General features: G+C 41.6%; 1 protein-coding gene across 2 annotated transcripts; it reads right to left on the bottom strand.

Moving 5' to 3' along the window:
• Positions 1-1,040: 1,040 nt before the first annotated feature.
• Positions 1,041-23,100, bottom strand: LOC115419106 (RNA-binding protein Musashi homolog 1-like). Of its 2 annotated transcripts, XM_030133728.1 has the most exons (14): positions 22,943-23,100; positions 22,375-22,415; positions 21,550-21,631; positions 21,320-21,404; positions 12,769-12,810; positions 12,184-12,276; positions 7,458-7,506; positions 6,543-6,625; positions 6,243-6,360; positions 5,190-5,270; positions 4,519-4,575; positions 3,732-3,791; positions 3,439-3,593; positions 1,041-3,315 (listed from the first exon to the last, which is right to left on the bottom strand). In XM_030133728.1, exons 1-14 carry the CDS (start codon positions 23,005-23,007, stop codon positions 3,274-3,276), a joined length of 1,053 nt encoding a protein of 350 aa, XP_029989588.1. In that variant the 5' UTR covers positions 23,008-23,100; the 3' UTR covers positions 1,041-3,273. The 2 variants fall into 2 exon arrangements, with proteins under 2 accessions (XP_029989588.1, XP_029989589.1); XM_030133729.1 differs by lacking the exon at positions 4,519-4,575.
• Between the last annotated feature and the right edge of the window lie 872 nt (positions 23,101-23,972).

The following is a 23,972-nucleotide window of genomic DNA, read 5'->3' as shown; positions in this document are numbered from 1 at the left end:
GGCCGGGTAGTGTAGTTTTATTAAGGTAAAGAGGGTTGTTAAAAGTTACTTTTGCACTACAGATAATCATTTACTTTCCCATCATGCTCTGCAGGTCACCTGATATGACATTATTGTACAGGCATATAGTCAATCATGTAGCTGTAGAAACATTTGAGACCGCCGGAATGTGATCAAAAAGAAAATGCATGGTCAGAAGCCATCAGAGCTGAGCTGTAACATTTAACAACATGCAGATGCACAAAACCATTGACTAAAAATCAGGTTTAGTCCACAAAATACCTGTCTGAATTCTTCTCGAGTTAAAACTTTAGGAATATTTTCTTTAAAAATGCAGTTTTGGAGCATTTTACAAATAAATGCTCTAAATGACTATTTTCATTTGTAGTTTAACCCATAAAGACCCAGTGCTACTTTTCGGCAATTCCCAAATGAATTTTTCTACTTAACCTTTCATAAGGGATTTATCGTAATTTATTTATTTTAATATTATCCTCTGTATTTAGTTGGGTTTTTTTTCAGTGTAAATAAAGCATTTTCCTGTATTAGATTCCCTGATCATGTAGATGTTCATAAAAGCTCAAAGTAAATTTAAAGGTTATTATATCAAAAACAAACAAAAAAAAACTGATGAAAAACTGACTTTATCAGCAAATTTCTCATTAACTGTACACCTAGTGTCTCCATCCACTGTCATTGATCCAACTCCATGAGTTTTACTGGTGAATCATTGTTGTTGATGACGTTTCTACGTTCACTACGGAGCCTCTGAACGTCCAAATGGGTCATATCTGATGACCATGAAAAGATGACAAACTGCATTTTATACCCATTATTTACATGGATTGATAGGATGAATGGATCAATAGGTATTAAACAGTTACATCAGTAGATGGTTCTGGTCGATGGTGGATATTTGTGTCTTTAAGGGTTAAGAGAAATTATGTCACCTCTTTTTAGAAGAAAAAAAAAATCTAAAGTTAGTGGTCAATAAATTCTCCCCAGAGCTTTACACAGGAAAAAAAGCGATCACGATGAAATGCTTTAGAATAATTTATTAGGGTTTTAAAATTGAAATTATCAGAAAAAAACAAGGAAAAAAAGAAAAGCATTGCTGTAAAGCTTGGCGGGTGACAGCCCAAATCAGAGTCATTTACTTTAACCGGAGCTCATGTCGAGCTGCGGCCTCCATTCAAAGCGTTGGCCCTTTTCCTTACATCAACACAACAAAAGACATCATTAAAATCAATATACAAGGGGAGCAAGATCTCAAAACAGAAAAATATAGTTTCTTTTTTCTGAAAATAAGTCTTAATGCCGCAGAATTATCCACACGTCGTCTGCTATTACCAATAATAGTATTATTTTCATTTGTAAGGTAAAAAATAACTTATTGCTTTATTGTAAGTTAAAAAGTTACAGTGTTGGTGTCCAGCAGTAGTTTTATGCCGTGTCCCAGGCAGTCTGACAAAGGAACCACTGGCTGGATCAGGAAGTTTGCTGCTTGAAGTTCCTCACTGTGCTCAACATCAAAGAGGCTGCAACAAGACGAATCAACAAACAAGCTACTTATTTTTGCTCCAGCTTTTTGCTTTCCCTGCCAGCCAGTGTTGTCTGTTACTGAGGTCCTGCATCAGAGCCGACTGGGAGCAGACCCTGTTCCATTTGTGGTTCCCCGCCCAGACCCCCTCTGTTCACCACTACACGGAGCAGCAACTCTATATAAACAATAATATGTCGGTTCCAGAGGACCGCAAAGGTATTAAAACTAATATGAAATGGGAGGAAGGCGAGGGAAAGGACCAGAAGAGCCCAAATGGAACAGGATGATCTTTTCAGTACCAAAACAAAAAAACAGCAATCGAAATGCTCTTTCATTGCCAAAGTAGTTCCATATTACACCTTGATGTATGCGCACAAACACTCACTCACACACACTCAGACGCAATCACATCCACCTTCAATAGTGACAGAACATGATCGTGGTGTTTTCTACAATTGCTTCTCTGAGAATGTCCTTCATTTGTTTTCACGGTGGAAAACACCGCATTGAATTTAAAAAAAAAAAAAAAAAAACATTAAACAAAAACATTAAGAAGTGAATTGCGCAAAAAAATATATATTTTCAAAAAAGAGGAAGTCAAGTCAAACCCCAACCCCGTGAACCCCTGATTTCTTCTGTTTAAGGTGGTAGTTCTTACATAGTCCATTATGTGAATGTTAACGGTGTGTTTAAGTAGTTGTAATGAAGATGTAAAAAAAAGAAATTCTTTGCTTTTTCAAGAACCAAAGCAAACAAAATTGTCATAAAATTGTTTCTGAACTGAAATATACCAAACTCCTGGAAGTTTTTTTTTTTTTCTTTTTTTTTTTCCATCGGCTATCGTCAACAACGCTGTGCTGAGGTGTTGTCGGCAGCGTACACACAAACCATCAGGTGTACTGATAAAAGTAGTGAGATGACCATACATAGTAGCAGATGACGTCGCCGTCAACCCTTTCCAACCAACCAATGACATGCCAGCTGGTTCAGTAACCCCTCCTCCCTCATACCCCCCCGCTTTACCCCAACATCTATGTACAATATCTTACAGGAAGACATAAAAACATTGCTTTAAAACCAATTACAGAATAAAATACCTTACAGATTATCATTATTATGTCAATATTAATAACAATATTACAAAGGTTTGTTTTTAAAGACTACCAAAATATACATTTTAGTTTTTTCCATGTTGACTTGACTTAAAAAAAGGACTTTTCGTGCTGTTGGTTTTGTTCTTCCTTTGTTATAAATGGTTGGGTTTCTTTTAGACAAAGGCCCATCTGTCATTTTCTTTCTGTTCACATCAGTAACAGCATTGAAGGATTTCATGATGAAACAACATATCACATTGAAATAAAATAATAAAATAAAAAAATTAAAATAGTCCTCTGTGTCTCTGTCAAAGATGACAAAGTTTTCCTTTTTTTTTCTTTTTTTTGCAGTTTTCTTTTCTCAGCTTCCGAAAAAGGGATAAAGGAGGACATGGATCTACTTATTAGACTACAGGAGGAAGAGATGGGGAAGTTATGATGAAGTGAGATTAGTACAGCAAAACAGAGTTCAGGATTTAAAAAGATATTCAGTCGGTGGGTGGAGCCACAGGGAGCCAGAACCCCGGTAGAGCCTGTGGCCGGCCAATCAGGTTGTGCCATCAGTGGGCAGCCAGCATTTTGATTGGCTCATCAGCAGAGGAGGACCCCCTCCCATCTTCAGTGACCTGAGTCTTCTCAGTGGTAGCCATTAGTGAACGCAGTAGCAATCAGAGGACCCTGAGGACACACGGGAGAGAATGAAAACACTCGGACGCAGCTTGGTGGGTAAATACGTGCATCCATGCGTGAATTCAAGAGTGAGTGTCTGTGTGTGTCATTAAAAGGGGGTGAGTGACCTACCCCTAGACTGTGGCCGAACCCTGTGCTGGGGGCGGGGCTAGCAGCGCTGATGTAGCTGCTGACTCCTGAGTCCTGATTGGCTGCAGCATACAGGTCAGCCATTGGTCCGGGGCTGCTGGTGCCCAGGAAGCCAGCTGTGCGTGAAGGGGTGGAGCCTGAGAGATGGAGGACACACGTCAGCCATCGAGAGGATTTTTTTTTTCCCACACTCATCTAAAAATATTCTATCATTTGTCAAAGCCATTAAAAACACCCTCATCCAAATGCATCTGCTGACAGTAAACACACCATACCTCTAACTACCGCTGCCGCTGCTGCTGCTGCCATTGGTCCATATGCAGTCAGGGGAATGGCTACAACAAACAGGCAAAATTATTACACAAAGCCATGTGGATCGCACTCATATATGAAATCATAAGTAAAAACCCACAGCTCAGAATTATCTGAGCCAACATCTGCTGCAACATCTGGCATGAGATTTAAGTCCAGCTGATGGATGAGAGTGAACGCCGCACGACAAATGCAACAATAACATCACGTGACATTTTTTAAACAATAAGGACTAAAATGATGTTAATACTAAAAATACTGAGGGTGACATTTCCAAGTGGAGATGCAAGTACAAAACAGAACCACTAGATGGCAGAGTAGCTGCTGGTAGATCAGGATCCATAAACAGGAAGCTTATTCTTAGTTAAAAGGTTCATTTGTAGAGTTTCAGGATCACATACACGTCTAAAGATGCGTTTTCACAGCAGTTTGCGTAAAGTGATGCTTGTTTATCACCTGAATGAAGTGGGTCATTCATGTAGAAAGCTAGCAGACTTTTTTTTAACCAGTGGAACAGTACATAATAAACATAACATCTGTCGATGGAGAAAACGCAGCCTTAGACCTGAAAAGCCAAACTGATCCTTTTTTTGCTCTACAGTCAGTCTATGAAGGTTCTCAGTCATCCATGTTTTCTGTGTTTAGTAGCAGTGAGCCAAATGCACAGCGTGAACGCCACATTTGACTCTACTCTACTGCTGAACAGCTTTTTCTCTCGGGGGCCTTTTGGAGAAGAGAGGAGCCACTGACCTGCCAGTTCAGGGGGGTGGGATGATGTCAGGAGGGGGGTCCTCTCTAAATGGAATTCTAGAAACAGAGAAGGTCAAGAGAGAGCGCTTTGTAAATACAGTCACCATCCACCGGCCAGACTACGAAGCTTAACACAAAAGCATTTAGCCCAAAAAAGAAACAGTGGACTCTCAAGCACAGAAAGATAGAAATCTATGGTAAGAGGAGGACAGACAGGAAGGTGGAGGCGAAGGAAAAGGAGGGGCAACACAGCCAAATGAAAGGGAATTACATAAGTAAATCAAATAAACACTGACTAATATAAGAGGAAATCAGAGGGAAAAAGGCAAATGTTACAAATCGAGCGGTTTAGTTTTAATTTTCAGTTTCGGCACAAAGCAATATTTATGGACAGTTTAGACAGACAGACAGTAACAGTTAAAAAGTCACACTCTTAAATCTACAAGCAGCCGGAGACTCTGCTGGCGTTAAGCTTGTAGTAAGTCTGTGTTGTATTACGTGTTTGTAGAAGACACACTGACACATCCATCCACATGGCTGGTGTTGTTCATACACATTTCACAGCTGAATCAACTACATGCTACACCCTGCATCCGCTCTCTTTCCTCTCTTCTCCTTGTCTGTGGAGCGGTAACAGAGTGGATTCTGGTGTAATGTTTACATGGACGTACCTGGAAATTGGTAAGTGTAACCAGGCGCAATTCCAGAGTAACTGCGGCTAGTGTAGGTAGTAGTCTGGAAACCTGGGTAGCCTGCCGGAAAACAGAGAGAGACACTGGAATTATACTCGGAAAAAGGCTTAAAAAACATTGATGGCTGAATGTTTTGGAGAGACTGGTTTGATCACTAAAATCATACATTATCCACTGCAGAGATTATTAGATTACTACGCTATTCTAGATGTTTTTCTCCTGTAATGACGTTACTAGCAGTGAGTAATCCCTCTGTCCAAAGCATACAATGTCATATTATCATATTTTCAGCATAATTTCTTGTGAAAACTTCCAAACATTGACAAACCACTGCAGTTCTTGAAAGGTCTGACTCACTGAAGTGCAATTATCACACTATTTTTCACAGCATGTATCATCGAGGCCCACAAAGATTAGTGAGGCGGTGAAAAATACAGTGAAGAGTTGAAAACGTCCAGCAGAGGGGGCTAAAAAACAAGATATGACAAATATAGCTCTGCATTTGTTTTCTCAATGAGTATGTTACTCCATTGGGAAGAATTATATAATTATTTGCTCAATGACCTCTAAATTTTACAAACACTGATGCTTTTTTCCAGGGAATATGAGGCACTAATGGTAATAACTACATTAATTAGGTATTAGAACATAAAAATTGATGTGTTGAAAACCGTATAATACTATGTTTATTTTCCTCATTGAATAAAATGATTGATTTGAATTATGGCTAAAATGCTAAGTACATGGCACGACTAATATAAGCAATCACTGTATTTTTAAGTACAGTTGAAAGGAAGGTTTGGTTTGGTTATAACTGTCCTTGATCACAAGGTTATGTTTTATTGTTTGTGGAAAAAGGGACATAAAATCCCTGTTTTCTATATGGTGTATGCTCATCTACTTTCTTTACTAATCCACCTCAACACATAGAACTGATGCGTAAGATTTTGTGAGGTATTTTCATCAATGCTACTTAATAGTTCTGCATACCTGCTTCTGGTATATTTGGTTTTGGGTTAGGGTTTGGGTTACCTAGCATGCCGATCCCCAGCATGAATGCGTCCATCCCGTAGGGCATCACTCTGGAGCGGCCTCTGGCTGAGCCTGTCGGCGTCATCACCTCCTTAGGCTGGGCTTTCTTACATTCAACCTAGAAAGATAAATGTTCATGGAACGTTCAGAAATGCATCTAAATACATAGAGTCTACATGTGGCAACGCAATCTAATTACACTGAAATCCTTCTCACATGGAATGAATATTTAATATTCCTGACGTGAACTTAAAAATATTCTTCGGCTGATTCGTTGCTAATAAGTAAAAACACGCGTACCATTTTGTTGTTGATCTCATGGAAATGGATCTCACACACTTTCTCCACGACGTCTTCATTTTCAAAAGTAACAAAGCCAAAACCTGGAAGACATACAAACAGACTGCAGTTCAATGATCCGTCTAATTACTCATGTTACAGATACTCTGTGGTCTGTCACAAAGAAGTATGTTGCAAAGACACCACAGTCCCATTATGTTGGTAATTAAACGGATGCTGCAAAAAAAAAAAAAAAATGCTGTAAAAAACACAATAATAAGAGGGGTTTTTACAAAAGATTAAAAAAAAAAGTACATTTATAGACATTTGAAACTCAGCTTTAGATATGAGTATGCACTTTTAATTAAACTAAAATAAAACTTTAGGTTAGAATAAATACAAATTGTCTGCAGAACCCAGCATGAACCTGCTCTGTCTTTAGGGTGACGATGTTAAACAAATCTCTACGGTGTTTCTCAACTGTCAGTCAGCTGATGGTAATATGGCCAAGCACGGACAGGGCGCGGTTTACCAAAAACTGAGCCCAGATCTGCCTTCGTCTACCAATTATTGCAGTCTCAGCCTCATACCCGACCCTCCTTTCTCCTCCACTTTCCCTCTCTTTTGACACTTGTCTCGTTAAGTAACATCCTTACTGTTACTACACTGACCCTTCATTACCACCCGCAGCGGACACTGTACGTCTACCTCACTGGGAGAAGACAGAGATAAATGAAACACAGAGCAGTGAGCAGTGGGAAGACAAAAGAATATGATTTGAAGGGGAAAAAAAATAAAATCAGCATTTTTTGGGGGTTCACATTGAGGTTTTTCTCCCCAACTATAACTATTACCACTATGATGCTTCAATGTTTATTTCCTATACATCTTAGTGTCCCACGATAAAATAATATGTTTGTGTGTTAACGCGCTCACCTCTATGTCTGTTGGTTGTTTTGTCGAACATAAGCATGGCATCATCGACCTGTGAGAACAAAGCACAGAATGGATGAGCTTCGACATATTAACACACACACACACACATACACACACAAGCACACACATCATTACACAGCATGGGGTGCCATTGTCCGTCTTTAGCATTGGAGTAAGAGGGGAAAACAGATGGAAAGGGTGGAGAGGAGAGGGAGGGGTGACAGGTGACAAAGGAGAAAATAAAAAAAAAGAACAAGAGGGAATCAGTGGAGAAAGGTAGAAAGACACAAGGAGATGAGAAGATAGATAGGGTTGTGCAAAAATAAAATTTATTACAATCTATCAATGTGAAAAGGCTGAAAGTTCCTGCTCACAAAGTGCCAGAGGAAATTCTTATGCATTCTTTGCTCTGGCTCCGTCTTTCTCATGAGTTCTCACAACTCTGTCTTGCTCTTTCCCTTCTTTTTGCTTTCATTCGTTCACCCTCGCCTTCTTTCTTTCCCTCTCCACAAAGTTTACTATTTCCATGGAGACCCTGTGAAGAATTTCAATTAGAAGGACTTGTAGCCCCCCCACACACACACACTCCACCCACTCCCCCAGCTCATTTCAATGAAGAAGAATAGAGAGAAAAAGACGACGCAAGTGACAGAAAACGACAAACAGGGATACAGTGATGAATAATGAAAAAAAAAAAAGAGGACATGAGATAAAGTTTTGATGGAGGACAGAAAATCTGTCAGTGGACATTTTTGGATCAGTGAGAAACAGAGAGACAGAGAACAAAGTGAACTGGGGTCTTTGTCAACACACTCTCCTTTTATTCTCCTTCTCCCTCCACTTTCCTTTTTGCACTCACTCCACTGCCCTATTCATATTCCTCCTCCTCCTTTTCACCCGCTTTCCTCCCTCCCTCCCTCGCCCGCTCGCTTGTCCTTCACTGGCAGGAAAGTTAGCAGTTTCTGCTCGAGCTCTGACGGCACGAGGAGATAGACAGAGGAAGCCAAGGCTGGGATCACTTTGGAAATAACTCTTGTGTTTGTGACAGCCGGCTCAGAGGACAGAAAAGGAAATATTATGATGGCATTCACAAAAATCTGCCTCTCTACATCATGCTCACATGGAGACACATGTGGAGTATGACTACATGGCTATTTTCATTAGGCAGCAGCAACTGAAACTCAAACCACTGTAACATGAGTGGCAGAGGCCTCTAGATGACCAGGCCATCCGATTTCTAACCTTTACCTCAGATGAAAAACACATCCAGCTCCTCAAGGCTGAAATGAGAGGTTGAGATTGAGTGTGTGTACATATAAAAGCTGATGTTTCTTGCCAAATGTGGCGATGATGACTATTAAGAAGATCCCTGACCCTTTGAACTCTCATCATCTCGACATATAGCCACCACACATACCCCCACCCCCCCACCTCTTCTTTCTGTCCTTCATTCAGCTTTTACCCCCCCACCCTCCTCCTCTCCTCGATGCTTTCTACCCTTCCGGTCTTCCAAACTCAATGACACAGCAGAGAGCTGGGGAACAGGACAGTAAGTAGACAGCTGCAAGCCAACATGTTATCATAAGAGTAGAGTTACATGCACAGCTAGCCCCCTATTAGCGTTAGCGACATCTATTCTGGAAGGATGGCCAACGGTTAGCACTGCCAGTCCCAGGAAGCTTTTGATCTGGTTTCTCTGAGGCCAAATTTGAACATATGTAGCCCTGGAAATGATAACACACCGTAGGCCTCCATTAATGCTAATATCTTACTCCATTATAATACAATGGTGTGCTGACTTGCTAAGTATTCTCTCACGTGTACGAGCTTATGCTGTGGTCGCACACTAGCCCCTTGCCCTTGCCAAAACCAATAAGAAGACGCTCTCCGATGTCCACTGCCCAGGGTGCTGTAAGACAATCTGATTGGATAGCTGTGGGGGTCTGAGATTGGCTTAACAGCGGCTCAGTCGCTAACCACTCAGCATGCATGCAGAGAGTGGAGAAAAGTTAAGGTCATATTCTCATAAAGTTCTGACATTCTCAGATGTACCAAAATGAGGGTCAACTGTGTAGCTTTCAGAGCACAGCATTAAAAATGTCCAGTTTTTAGTGAAGCGTACAGCTATTGTCTATAGAACAAGTGTTTGCTGACAAATCCATTACACTTTTTTTCTGAGATTATGAAAGGTGGCATTCACATTTTTTCCCTGCTGTCTCCTCACATCTCCCTCTTTCATTCTTCCCTCCCTTGCTCTCGCTCTCTCTCTCCGGCCATCTCTCTAAACAGGCCTGCACACAAAGTGTTCAGTCAAGCCTCCTAATCGCCAGCTCACATGGGTGAGTGGAGTCCCAACTTTTCCCGTCTGTCCTGACCATGCGGCATTTTTCTTCTTATCCACTCCTTCCTTTACTTGCTGCTCCAGCCTTTTCTCCTTTTTTATTTCAGTCTGGGATTTTAATGTTAGTTCTTCCAAATATAGTACTTTCAGGAATACATAGAAGCAGGATAAAAAGCGTGAAAAGAGGGATTTCCTTTGGATTAAACATAATTGACTGCATGACTGAGAAGCCTGAAATACTAATTATCAAATTACCTATCTAGCGTACCTAACTGTACGCTTGATTTTCAGTTTAAACACTTTTCTCGTATCAAAACAGCCTCTATATGTGGCCTTGACCAAGGAGAGGGGAGGTGTTCTCTACTCTCCACCGGGCTAAAACGAATAACAAGACCTGCACTTTAGGCTGGAGACCTCAGTTCTCATACAAACATGGCTGCTGGAGTCTTACAGGCCTGCAGGATATTAAGCAAAGCAAGCGCAGATTTGTTCAGTTAGAAAACCGCTCACAAACACACGCATTTAATCTTCAACTTTGTGCAAAACACCTGACATGTTAGGCAGGTCAATTTAAGTTTACCTAGGTGTGCTTTCAGATGTGTATTTTGAAAAACACAAAGTTTGGCCTGTTCAAAGAGTTGCAGAAAATGCATAGTGCATTCTGTGTTTTCCTTATGAGGCGGTGCCACAGAAAGAAAATAAACAAGACACTGAGTCCAACTCCATCCTAACCTGCACCTTGTAACCAGGCTCAGATAATAAACAAGAAATACCTCCCGCTCAGCAGGAATGCACTGTGGGATTGGCGCTAGCCACGATACAGCTTTGGTCTCACGTGTCCAAACAGTCCAAATATTCCCTCATCCTGCGGAGGGAGTGTTGTCTTAGATATGAGTGTCTATAATCACCAGTGAGAACTGATTCGGCACAGAGCTGCACAGAGCCATTTTACAAAGCACACAGTAAAAAGAAATGACACATGTCACAGCATCCACCTCACAATGAGTGAACCTGTCACACAAACAATCCATGCTGACCAGGATATACCACGCGGAACATGAAAGGATGATTTAAATTTAAACTAGCACCTGAAATATGCTAATGCCCTAAACATGAGTCAGAAGCCAACTGAGAGAAAACACAGCAAGACACGAGGCGGGAGGAGGTTCGTGTTGTTAATTTCTTCCAACCCATTAGGCCTACATCCTGAAGCGATGTTCATTTTCATTCAGAGTCCTGCTCACCAACAGCAAAACCTCATACTTAATGTTTGTGACAGCTGGATCACTGGCTGCAAGTCCTACTGCCTCCATCTGAACAAATGTATGCAAGCTTGTCTCCCATCGCAGCCACACTGTCACACTTTTATGCGCACACACCCTTCTTTCCATTCATGCAAATGCACACTTCTCACACATTTTTAAAGGAAACAAAAAAACACTGGATTACAGTGAGACAATGGGCAAAAGCAGGTCACCACGGCAACAAGCTGAGAGGGACTGGAGCAGGGTGTGTGTACGTGGGATAGGAGGGGAGCTGGTGTCTGAGGTACTGATTTTGGGTGAAGGGGGGGGCTCTTACAGGAGCAGCTGTTGCATTTGATTAGTTAATAGTGAAGAGGCTGAAGTCTACTCAAACACACTCCAAATCCCAAAGTCTAGCTGGCTAAAAAGTAACCCAAAATTTCATGCATGATAGATACTTTGATGTATTTATGGCCCATTAGATTGGTGTTTTTCCTTTCATAGTCACTTTTCCTTCCCACTATCTCAACATTCCTCCTTTTCTCTGCCCTTCAACCCTTCCAAGTTCCCCTCCCTCTCTCTGTCTCTATGGGGGGTTGCTTCTTCCCTTTCAGTCCCCTGCCATCTCCCTCTTCCCTTCCCCTTCTCTCACCCTTTTTTTCTTCCTCCCTCTCCCCAGCCACTCATCTGTCTCCACAGCATGTGTTTGCCTTTCACCAAATTTCATTCAAAGGAGCTAAGCAGGACACAGTTCCAGTGTTGAAGCCAAACAACACTAACAAACCTCACAAAAGAGAGAAACTAACAGACTAACTTGATACTGTAGCTGGAAGAGCAGCTCCATCAATGGACATTTTCATGAAATCTATTTTACTTACTGCTCTATTTTCCAGTTCTTTCTTTCACTTTCAGCATTGCAATGTTTTACAGCCTTGACATTTTGAGTCCACTTGTACGACAAGATTAAAACAAAAACTTAAACGAACATCTCAAACTCACAGAAGCAAGCTAAAAGATAAGGCTAGCAGGGGGACATTATCTCTCATATCATAGGTGGGTGCCAGAAAATGTAATAGAAAGCCACTTATAACAGAGAAAGATGGATGCAAACAGACAACAGATTTGTCTCTGTGTGGTTTACCTTTCCAAACTGGTCAAAGTATTGCTTCACATCTTCGATGGTGGTATTGACTGACAGTCCTCCGACAAAGATCTTTTTTGTCCTGGTCACCAGCTAGAAAGACAGAAGAAGAGGGTATCGTTTACCACAAATCACATTAGGTCAGGGGTAGATTCTGGCGATAAAGAGACTTTGTGTTTGTTGGTGTTTATCTAATCTCAAGAGGTTTCTGAAAGCTTTTTCTGAGCATTTGGTCTAATTCAGTTCAGTTTATGGGCTGCTGACATTTAGGGCGTGTGTGTGTGTGTGTGTGTGTGTGTGTGTGTGTGTGTGTGTGTGTGTGTGTGTGTGTGTAGATACAGGTGTGTGTGTGAGCATTTATTCATGTGTCAGCCTGGATACAAATGTGCATGTGTGTATGAGATGATGGCTTCTGAAAAGAGGTAAGGTCAGGGTACGGGGTCATGGTGTCAGCATGGACAAGTGGATTGTCGCTCTTCTTTAGTCATGTGACAGAGTCTAATCCGAGCCAACCAGAGCTGAACAATTAGGGGTGGCACATGACATCATCATTTGCTGCCTTTAACCCCTTCGAGGTGCACTCACCTTTGGCTGAGCCCGGCGGGGGAATGCCACCTTTGGGTCGATCTGTGGAGAAACAGATGAGTTTTAGAAAACCACAAGAGGAAGAAAATACATTTTGGAAATGACTCACAGATATTTCAAGAGATTCTAATATGAGTGGATAGGCCAGCAATAAATTACAGATTTTATTAAAAGCCTGAACAAAATGTGAACTTGAAAAGGACTTAGAAAGAGAATTATCTGTGCTTATGACTCTCCTGAGAATTAGAGTGAAACGTCCACTAAACCCAGACCATACTTGAATCTGTCCACCCTGTTAAAGCGTCTTTAGGCAGGACTAAAACCTCTGCTTGCTCTGCACATGTTGTTCTGTAGCTGATCCTGTGCTTGGCTCTCCTGTGCAAGCTTCAAGCGTTGAGTAAATTTCCCAGCATGCATCGATGAATTATCATACTGTTAACTAACTAGAATTAGTAATAACACTGGGCCTCTAAGTCTGAGCCCATGTGAAGGCCTACCAGTCTAGAAATAGAACGTATGCTAATCTATGAGTATGTATAGTCAACCCTTGTTTATTCAAGCCCTAAAAAGTCCAAACACACCAGCCAAACAAACAGACTTAGGGAACAAAATACACAGTGAGACATGAATATGAGCATTCTCATTTTGACATGTGCTAAGGCACAACAAAATGCATTTAACCGAAAAACTAGACGGCACAAGGCAGCCGGGAATCCAAAATGAGCATTTAATATTCTGAATGTGGATAGATATACACTTTTTTAAAAATCTAATAAATCCAGACAACCTCCATTTTGGATTAGCTAGATTTGACTGTATCCATATTTCTCTCCAGTGGAATGTCTCAGCAGTGGTCAAGGTTACAGATAAAATTAGAAGCAAATGAGTTTTGAATGAGCTGGCCTTTAATAATGCTAAATATGCAAAGCCTGGCCTGGCATTTTGAATTTGTGTGGAATCTTATGTTATTCTCACTCAAGCCAACGAGACAGATGATTTTAGGTCACAGGACCTTGTAGTGTATTATGGTCTTAGAGTTTCATCTTTGTTCTAATAATTGGATGTGTGAAGCTAAACCCCTTGTGTCTCACACAGCCGCTATCAGAGGTATTGAGTTGATATTGGCAACTAAAAGGGAGCCTATCAAATGGCTAGAAATGAGCACTTATAATGTGAACAGTAGACACATTACAAGGAAGGGTCTTCATTCAATATTAGAACAATCCTTTCATCTCCTCCGTGTGATAACTCCCTGTGTCTCATGACAAATCGACAGGCGAAAATATCCTACAAGGACCTTTAAGTGCATAAGAATTACCACCGCTGCGAGAGCGCACTGCTGTGCGACTAAGATGCAGCTGCAACAACCTTGGAAGGGATAGCAGAAGGACTTTGCACCTTGAAGTGGGACAAAGACGTGAAGAGCCATGTCACCTCCAGCTGGTCTGAGCACAAAGACAAAGGTGACAAGGACACGCAAAGCCACCAGTGACTATCCGCAACAGCAGAGAACAACAGAGCACAAACAATGACAACACAGCATTCCTTATAGGATCTGTGCTTTCTAAGGCCAAAGTACATCATATTGTTTACCGGCGTCATACTAAGATCATCACTAGTACTTTTCTTTTTGTAATCACAGAACAAACAGATACACACGTAACCATTTCAACACAGTACACATCATACTTTTTAATCTATGAGGCACAGATGACAGTGCAGTTGCATTACAGTGTTACTGTGCATGTAAAAAGTAGTGTTTTGTGTATTTTTATGGAGGGAAATACACCACGTGAACACTACTGCATTGACCTCTGACAAATAACATTATGACAAAAACCACACAGAGGACTACATCATCCAGTATGGTACAATGTCTTCATTAAACACTGCACTGTGCCATATCCTTACACACACACACACACATATACATATATATATATATATATATATATATATATGCGCCGCACATTTATATCCTACTAATGTGTCACCACAACGTCCTTCAACCTCGACGTAAACTGCATTAGAAAATACAGGGAGCAAGGTTGTTGGTTTTTTCTGACCTCAAACGTGAAAGTGCAGCGTCTAATGTTAGGGTGAGCCTGCCTGCCTTTAACTGCTCTAACAAGACAACAGGACAGGAGCTGCCCTGAGGCGATTATGTGGCAGAGACACAAACCGTGAGGTGACAATGACACCAATCAGAAAACAACTCTCACAATTGTGCATCGACACATGGCTTCTGCAATCACATCACTATTGTCACAGTTTATACGTAAATACACAAAAATTGTGTTTTTGAGCACAAGCAAACAACCAAGAGCCTTTTTTTAGTAATGTAAGAGTATCTGGTAAAGAGATCAGTGTGGATTTGGCGATTTGTGCGTTTAATTCTACATGGAAACACAGCAATTCATAGCATTAGTGGTGGGTGATAAGAGTATATATATAAATACATATGATATATAATAATATTTATATCAATCTACAGCACCAGTACAAAATATAATATGGTTCTGAAGTTGACCAAAAGAGAATTTTTAAAGGTCAATATAATGATAGTTTAGAGCAGGGAAAAGCTGATCGCAGATTACCATAATCAGCCAGTATCATCCCAACACCCCTAAAAAAATTTACAGTAAAATTCTGGTGTGGAATTAACAAAAATCTGTAGAAATCAAAAAACTGTTGGGTTGCACATCTGTATCAAAATAATAAAAACCTAAATAAATAGAGCTGAACATCAAATTACCTGCAAAAAATACATAATAATAATAATAATTAAATATATCTATATATAGATATATCTCAATCATCAGCCAATATTAGCACCAACTTTTGCTGCTACAGATTGTTTGTATAATGTCCTATTGATGCCAATTAATCATCAATCTATCTCTAGTATATGAGAACCTCAGTGGAGAAACAGTTTACAGGTAAAATCCAAACATTTTTTCTCATCCAGCGAATATGATTTAATAATCTAATCATATAAAAATATCATTTACAGATAAAGACACGAACAGTGGAAATTAAATGAATGTGAAAAAAATAATATGTACACATATAATCTAAGAGAATCTTATAGATTATATATGTCTACTTGGCTTCAAATGGTCACAATTCTCATATACAACAAAATCTACTCTGTACTTTGTGAATATATTATGATAATTTGTCTGAATATCATTTAAAACAAAAGCTTGATATACATGATTTTTTTTTTCCTAAAGATGATTCAAAATGTCGTGACTATAACAGGGGATCAGATGACTTGTGGACAATCGTGGATTGTAATATTATTTAAGATGGCGACTATCATGTCAGAAACACAAGGAAACACTATCATATTCGTTTTCTAACAGCTAAACTAAATTCTTTAAACCAGAGCTACAGTGGAGCGTTCAGTCTTCTTCCTTTCTGTTTGACAAAACCAAATAAGAGGAAAAAACAGCCTAGAATGCAGATGGTTACCAGCTATACTAGGTTAGGCCTAGATTGTAGTAGTGCTTCTACGGCTACAGTCATGCCATGCTGTTACAAAAAAAATAAAATCATTCCACTTCAGTGAAATAAATCTAACATGTAATTTCTATCTGGCTATACTCAGAGGAATACTATGATAAATGAATACTAAAGCATCTATAAGACTGGCAGATTAGCCTCATGGAAGACAGATAGGCCACAAAGCAAAAGTGAAATGACTTAGCCAGGCCACTGTTTAGAACACTCAGATATAGCTCGTCACTTCTTGAACGGAAAGGCTTGACGTTTGAAAAGTGTCTCGACAATGTAACGGTCCAATCAGACTGGTGAAAACATAACTACTTGAGAAAAATGTTAATACCTTTGTCGCGAGAATAAAAAAAACTTTTCTTCCTAGACTGACAGAGCTATGACTGAGTGTTTATGAAGTGGTCTGACTAACATCCTGCTTCATGACATCCAACCTCCGCTTAATCTAAGCAGAATAGTGACTGCAGAGCCTAATGTATGATTTTAGTGGTTTAGCTTTAAAACTAGACTAATCTACAACCGATAGTCACCTCATGTGGCCCAGTGCATCCACCAGTGTAACAAACTGGAAAACAAAAATAAAAATAGAGTGTCAAATCAATGGATAGATCTATAGGACGATAAATCGATAGATCATTACACAGAGAGAGAGCAGAGAGAGGAAGTGAAAGAGAAAAAGCACCGGGAGAAAGAGAAGGCATTCATTTGGAAAAGAGAGTCAGCCCATGAGAAAGTGGGCCTGTCCAGTGTAGCGGTGCAGCGGGGCCGTCCCAGCAGGCAGCCCCTCTGATTTCATTAATTAACAGGACAAAGAGTACAAAACAGATGGGCCCGTAGAGGAACTGGGGCTCCTGTGCTACCCCCACAGGCACACATACATACACACAGGGAGCCACAAAATGTAGCACAAACATAAACACCAGCACATGTAAAGTGACACATACGCGATTAAAATAGGAAGCATATAAAAATGCACAGTCTGCATGTATCCTTAAACGCACACACAATCATACAGGCTTCCCAACCTATTTCAAACTGCTGACAACAAGTGTATTGCCATAATGTATCAGTCACATACAGACACATTTAGGCTCTGACGCACCGGCCAACCTGCCAAGATACCGCTTCTGAAGACTCGCAACAAAATGGTAAATATTAATAGAGGTGCACAACAGGCTGCCCCATTAAGGCAATAATCAATATGAGCTAAAACAAAAAGCTGTAAACAGAAGAGCAGACAAAAGGAGTTGGCATGTCAATGCACACACGGCGCGAGAAAGAGAGAGACTGGGTTTGGGTTCAGGCCAGTAGGGTCAATCTGCACGGCTGAACAATAGAACAGTAATTAGTTAACGAAGCTCACTAATGAGGACCCCCCCAACCCCACTCCTACCCCTGTAACCCTGCTACAGCTCCTCGCCAGGGCTGGTGTGTGAGGTGGTAATGGCGAAGGAGGGGAAGGGGGGGCTGGTAGTGCAGAGAGGACGCTGGATCCACCTTCAGAGCAGGTCCAGGCTTTATCCCCAGATCTGAGGCATGCATGGACCAAGGAAGCTCAATCCAGTTTGTTTCCTTCAATCCGATTAGTTGCTTTTCAGATCTATACTAATTACAGCACAGGAGCTAGGCCTCTCTCCCTCTCTCTCCTCCACGTTCTCCATCCCCCTCTTCAGTTTTGTCTACGTCAGCATTTACAGCAAATCTCCAGCCAAGACCGAGGAGCTGGTGCTAGCATCTAACCTCCTGAGTTTCCAGGTGTTCCACCAGTAGAGATGGCAGACTGCGCTATCAGTGGTCCACGGTGGCTGGTGTTAACATATGTTGTTACAGTGCATGGCTTTAGATAAAAGCAGCTACTCTGGCACCAATCAGATGACTACTGTACCTCCAGACAGCGCAAAGTGGAGTAATGACCACCTACCGTAACACACAGAAACAGCACACCACTGTTCTTGTAAGAAAACCATGAAATGCTAATAAATAACCATCTGTCATACACTTTAAGCTTCACATTTATTTCTACTTAATTCAACATATTATTTTAATAAATGCACCCTTTTTAGGCAAATCTTCATTTCCAAGAATTTTATTTATTAAAACTACTAACTGCACATTTTACTGACAAATGAAACCACATAAATCTTGTGTAATATTTTGTCTCGTCCATAAACCCTTTCCAGTAAACCATTAATAAAAACGATTACCGTCTAATTCGAAGAAATAAAAGTAGGTGCATTTCACAGATTATCCTCCTTTCCTTTTCCCCGCAACTGGTTCCAGTAAAGTCTTTCTCTGAGAAAACAAATACCAGTTGTGGCCTTCTTCTCAGTCCAGAGAAACACAACAGCACACCACTGCCCTAAGGCCAAACTCTGCCCCGCCAGGAAATCTAACCTCCAACCAAAACAACTTCAATAGTCCCTCACTTTGAAAACAATAGACAACCTAAAAATTGTTGAATTTAACGTTTACATTTGCTATGCTGCTACTGAGAGCAATTTATTATGCTGAATATGTATTTAGCTATCATTTTTTAACAGGAAGATAAAGGACTGGAGTGGAACGGGACTGTAAATGTTTAATACCATATGTAGCCACTTCTTTCCACGGTGTACGGACCTTGTACTAGTTATGGAGTTCACTTCTCACCCTGTGTGTCCTGCTAGTGCACCCTGTTGCTCTGTAACATCCCTTTTATTCATCTTCCTTGTCCCACTGCTTCCTACTTTATGCCTTGTAGCATATTTTCTCACAGACCAAAGGCTCAGCTTAAAAAAAAAAAAAAAAGAAAAAAAAAAAATCAGAGCATCAAATATTCTTCCTCATTCCAGGGAGGAATGTCTTTCTCACATCTCATGCTGATCAAACAATAGTTAGCGTCCTGTAACTGCAGAGGGCTGAAGAAGGGGTGCAAGGGTGAGTCAGACACACAATGTGAAAACAAAACGTATAAATAAATCCAAATAGGAGATTGCTGAAATGGGAAGATATTATTAGGAAATACTATTGAGAGGCTGACATTGGACCCACACAGATTTCAAAGTTTAAATCGAAAACATTCAGCCTTGAGGTCAACTCCTATGTAGCAAGGAGAAACAAACACAACAAACACAATATGGGCAGTGAAACCACGCATTAGCCAATTTGCTGCTGCGCCAAATTCAATCATTTTTCATCAGTTATATTTTATGTGCGATCATAAAAATAGGCTATAAGCAATAAAAAGCTGTCCAAGTCATTATAGTCTTAAAACTATATAGCCATAACAAATCTGAGATTTGCGAGACAAGAACAAAAACATAAAGGCTCTTATTTTCAAAATGCAACGACAAAATGGCAACCCATACCCTTGTTTAAAACGCATGGTTGGATAAATGGTACTAGAGCGTGCTTCCCCGTAGTCTGCTGCCACAACAACCTGAGATGCAGAGCTGCTTTTGAGTCGTTAACATTATTATTGTTTAGCCTTATGCTGTATTTTGGTTTATAATAGGGCAACGCCTAACCCCACCAGTGGCCTGCCAAGCTGAGCTCCAAAAGCCTCCAAACCTGTGTTCACACCACACACACACACACACACACACACACACACACACACACACACACACACGGCCTGGCTCTCAAAGGCTCAGGCTGTACCTAGTTTTAAGAGGTAAAATGACTCAGGGAGTAACACTTTACAGTTACTCAGAACATATTTGCAGGCTACCTCAAAAACCAGTATAGATTAACAGCAGCTAATAAATATTATGGCAAAGTAAAGCAACTCTACGGACTCAACACATCATTAAATTAAAAAAAAAAAAATCCTTTCTCATATATGAAACTTTCAAAACATTAATTAACCACACACAAAACAACTTCACAAACTCTAAATGTTGTGCACACAAAGCAAGTTACGTGTAAAGGTCTGACTTGACCTGTGCCACCCAGCCAAGTATCTCAGGATAATGCAAAATAGCTGAGAAGTTGTTATGGTGACATAAATCCCATCAGGCTGTGCAGTTACAGCAATGTCTCCTGTGACTCCCGTCACCCCCGGCAACAGGCTTGCTCCAACAACTAACCAACTCTACCTCTCTCCACCCCTGGGCTTTGCTGTCTTTCTGTGCCACCATTTTTCACTCTCAAATGATCCTTGTATTATGTGTGTGTGTGTGTGTGTGTTGTGTGTTGGGAAAGGCCACACGCTGACAAAGACACACCCATTCCTAGAGCCAATCTACATGACCAAGACATTTACACCTTCATAGATATTTAAATCTGAGTCAGCATCTCAAGCTGTGCCACCACGTCTCTCTAAACTATAAACCACAGGGATTCACACACCTTTTAGTATGAACATCCCTGGTTTATATTCACTATGTGCAGCTAAAGACAGGCAGGTTTGCATTATGTGCTGTAACCTCTGTTTGATAGATGTTTGTCCCATTTACACACATTTGAATTTGCCAGTTGTGGAGGAGGGACAATTACAGCTCCTGTCCAGACACTCCAACACATTCTGTCCAAACCTTATTGTTTATAGCCATTTTTACATTAAACCAACAGTCAGGTGGAGCTCACAGACTTCCCCTGACACCAACAGGAGAACCACCACCACAACTGTTTCCTTTCCTCCAACTTTTTTCTCAGAGAATTGACAGAGCTGTGACTCGAAAACAGTGCTGTTATTTTCTATGAAAAAAATTTGTGAGCTTTCTGCATAAACCCTGTGAGGGTTTTGCAGGGGCTCCTACCCCATTCAGGTCCCCCAGGTAACCATGGCAATGAAGACCAAGAAAGAACGCTTTCATGTTGGCGCCCTGAACCGGGATTTGGAGGGGGAAATGAGCAGAGAGAGGAGAGGGAGGAGGAGAGGAGGGGGCTGCTCAGAAACGCACTCCTCAACTTTACAAGCCATACGGTGGGAGGCAAAATGCAATAAGGGAAAAACATGCTACACGGAATCTGAAGCACTGTGTATTGGAAAAGTTACCCCAGTCAACTTACTGGCAGCATCCAGCATTTCTGTTTCAAAGGTAAAACTCACCGTTTTGGAATCCAATTCGTGTCTGTTTTGCGCCAAAACCTTTTCTACACCAGCCTGTTCTGCGTATGTTACAAACCCGAACCCCCTGCGGAGGAAAAAAACAAGTCAATTCAGTCACAAATCTGAATGCAAACTCACGACAGTCCCAGTTTAACAGTCTGATGGAAAAGCATGGAAGAGCATGAGGCATCCAGTGATAGGACGGCGGAGCGCACACGCCTCCTTCTTACCTCGACCGCTTGGTAACGGGATCCCGCATCACCATACACTCCTTCACCTCGCCAAATTTACAGAAGTACTCCTTCAAGCCCTCTGCAAAGACACCATGGGGATAGCGTTAAATAAATACAGACACGAGCTGTGACTTTTCCTGCAGGCCTGGTGTTGATGATGGGCTGCCAGAGGCTGGAGACAGACAATGGGGTCGGGCGGACCACGTTGTGTTTGTGTCCTTCCAGTCCTCAGAGATACGGGCTATCTTGGCCATTGAGCAGGATAGCCCATTAGGCCCTGCGGACCACAAACAAAGCTACACTTGGTGACGATTGGTGTTTTGACACAGCAGCAGTGGGATAATAACACGGGCCATCGCAACAAGAACAAACTGTATTCATGCAGCCTGCGCTCATGCGTCTGAAAATAAATGAATGGATTGAGCAGAGTAAAGCTGAGAGCAACAATAAGGAAAACAACAACACATACGTGGGCAGCAGTCTGGACTAAACTTCTGCTTTAACGCTGAATAATCGATCAGTTCAACTATAAATGCAATTTCATGTCACTCTCAGAGTAAGAGACGCACAGGAAACGGCAGACAAGCCGCTGTATGTGCACGCATTTCCAGTCTTAATCTTCCTGCGTCTCGGTAAGTCTAAATCCTAAAAGCTGATCCTTATTGAATAGGAGGCTTTGATTTAACTATTTACTGTGTTTCTCCTCAACTTCATGACGCATCATATATAACATTTAGACGGTTAATAGCGGGCTGCGTCCACATAAGTAAACAGAAGGCTTTCATTCACAGACTTATTAAAGTAGCGTGTGGGACAGCTCACCTTGTGTTGTCTGCCAACTCAGACCCCCGATGAACATTTTGCTGAATGAGAGAAATACAAGCAGTAAGTCACACACACGCACACAGGAGAACACACACCGATCGGGTACAGCACGCGCAACAGCGAAACGAAAACACGAGCAATTATGGATAAAATAGCATCAATAAAGTAAGAAGAAAGCATCGGCCATGTTGCGAAGTCACCAATCGGCCAGTCGGGCCGTTATAATCCCCTAGAGGAGGGAAAAGGACAGGATTTTCCAGAGGATGGAGGAGAAGTTACAATGTGGCCTTCTGAATGGAAACCGAGATAAATAAACAAACAAGAGGGGGAAAAACAGGCGGAAAGCAGCGGTGCGTCTGCGTCTCCTCCGCTGAGTGGATCCATCCCACACACACACACACACACACACAACACACACACACACATTTACAGACACACACACAGCGTGCTTGTCTTTTGTCTCGGCGCGGCTCCGCTCTCGCACTGAACTCAACTAAAGTCCAAGGTGAACTCAAACCGGGCCGAGAGGCGAGTGGAAGGCAGGCGGACGGGCTGAGGCTGTTACCAGGGGTCGTGGGGGGAGTTGTCCGTGCCGGAGGACAGGCTGCTCTGGCTCCCTTCCGTATCCATTCTGCTCTCCACTGGTATATTCCCGCACTGTGAGGCGAGGAGAGGCAGTGAAGCTCCACTGCTGCTGCTGCTCCAGACTCAGGGGCGGGCAGCCGAGAGAGGAGGAGGGAGGGGGGGTGAGGGGAAGAGGGGGGAGTTGGAGAGGTGGGGGTGGGGTGGTTTAAGGGAGGAGGGGTGAGCGAGGAAACGCACGCACGCACACACGCATGCAGAACGCACGCACGCACAGAGGCACAGACTCCGCCTCTACCTCGTTTTCCCGTAGCCTACCCCAGCCTCGGACCTCCCCCCTCCCTCCTGCACGTTGCCTGCTTTATTCATACACTGCCAGTGGCGCTCTCTCTGTAGTGTTTCCCCGCCGTTCATGTCATTGGTTGATCATAACAGCATGGCCCATTAAAGCGTTTTGAATGTTTTAAGATCTACAGCAGCCACATCACCCGCACGACGATCAGACACAGGAGTATCTTTGTTTATTCTAACAACAAACAAACTCATACAGCCGCGTTTAATACAACCCATGCATCACACCAGGACAGGCCTCATCATTATTAGTAGTAACTTGTCACTCATTAATAGTAATTGCTTCATATTAAGTAAATTTATGAGTATTACGCACGGAAAATGATGTCTTCCTGCAGTGCAAATAGGCCTCAGGTGAGATGAGACTTCCGTATCCAGGAAACCTGCTCCCAAAACAATGAACCTCATTTTGCAAAGATGGTTTTAGTCAGCTATACTTTAAGAGGTCAGTGAGGTGCATGTTGTGTTATGTCATGTTATGTTATGTTATGTTATGATAAGATAACATAAGATAAGACTTTATTTATCCCACCATGGGGAAATTTCACAGTTAATTAGTAATGTTATCTTATGTTATATTTTAAGATAAGATAAGGTGAGAAGACTTATTCCACCATGGGCAAATTTCACAGTTAACTTATGTTATGTTATATTATGTTATG

The sequence above is a fragment of the Sphaeramia orbicularis genome, chromosome 5 (genome assembly GCF_902148855.1).
Source record: "Sphaeramia orbicularis chromosome 5, fSphaOr1.1, whole genome shotgun sequence".
Taxonomy (NCBI): domain Eukaryota; kingdom Metazoa; phylum Chordata; class Actinopteri; order Kurtiformes; family Apogonidae; genus Sphaeramia; species Sphaeramia orbicularis.
The sequence above is the reverse complement of the archived record's forward strand: the minus strand, read 5'-3'. Positions and strand labels throughout refer to the sequence as shown.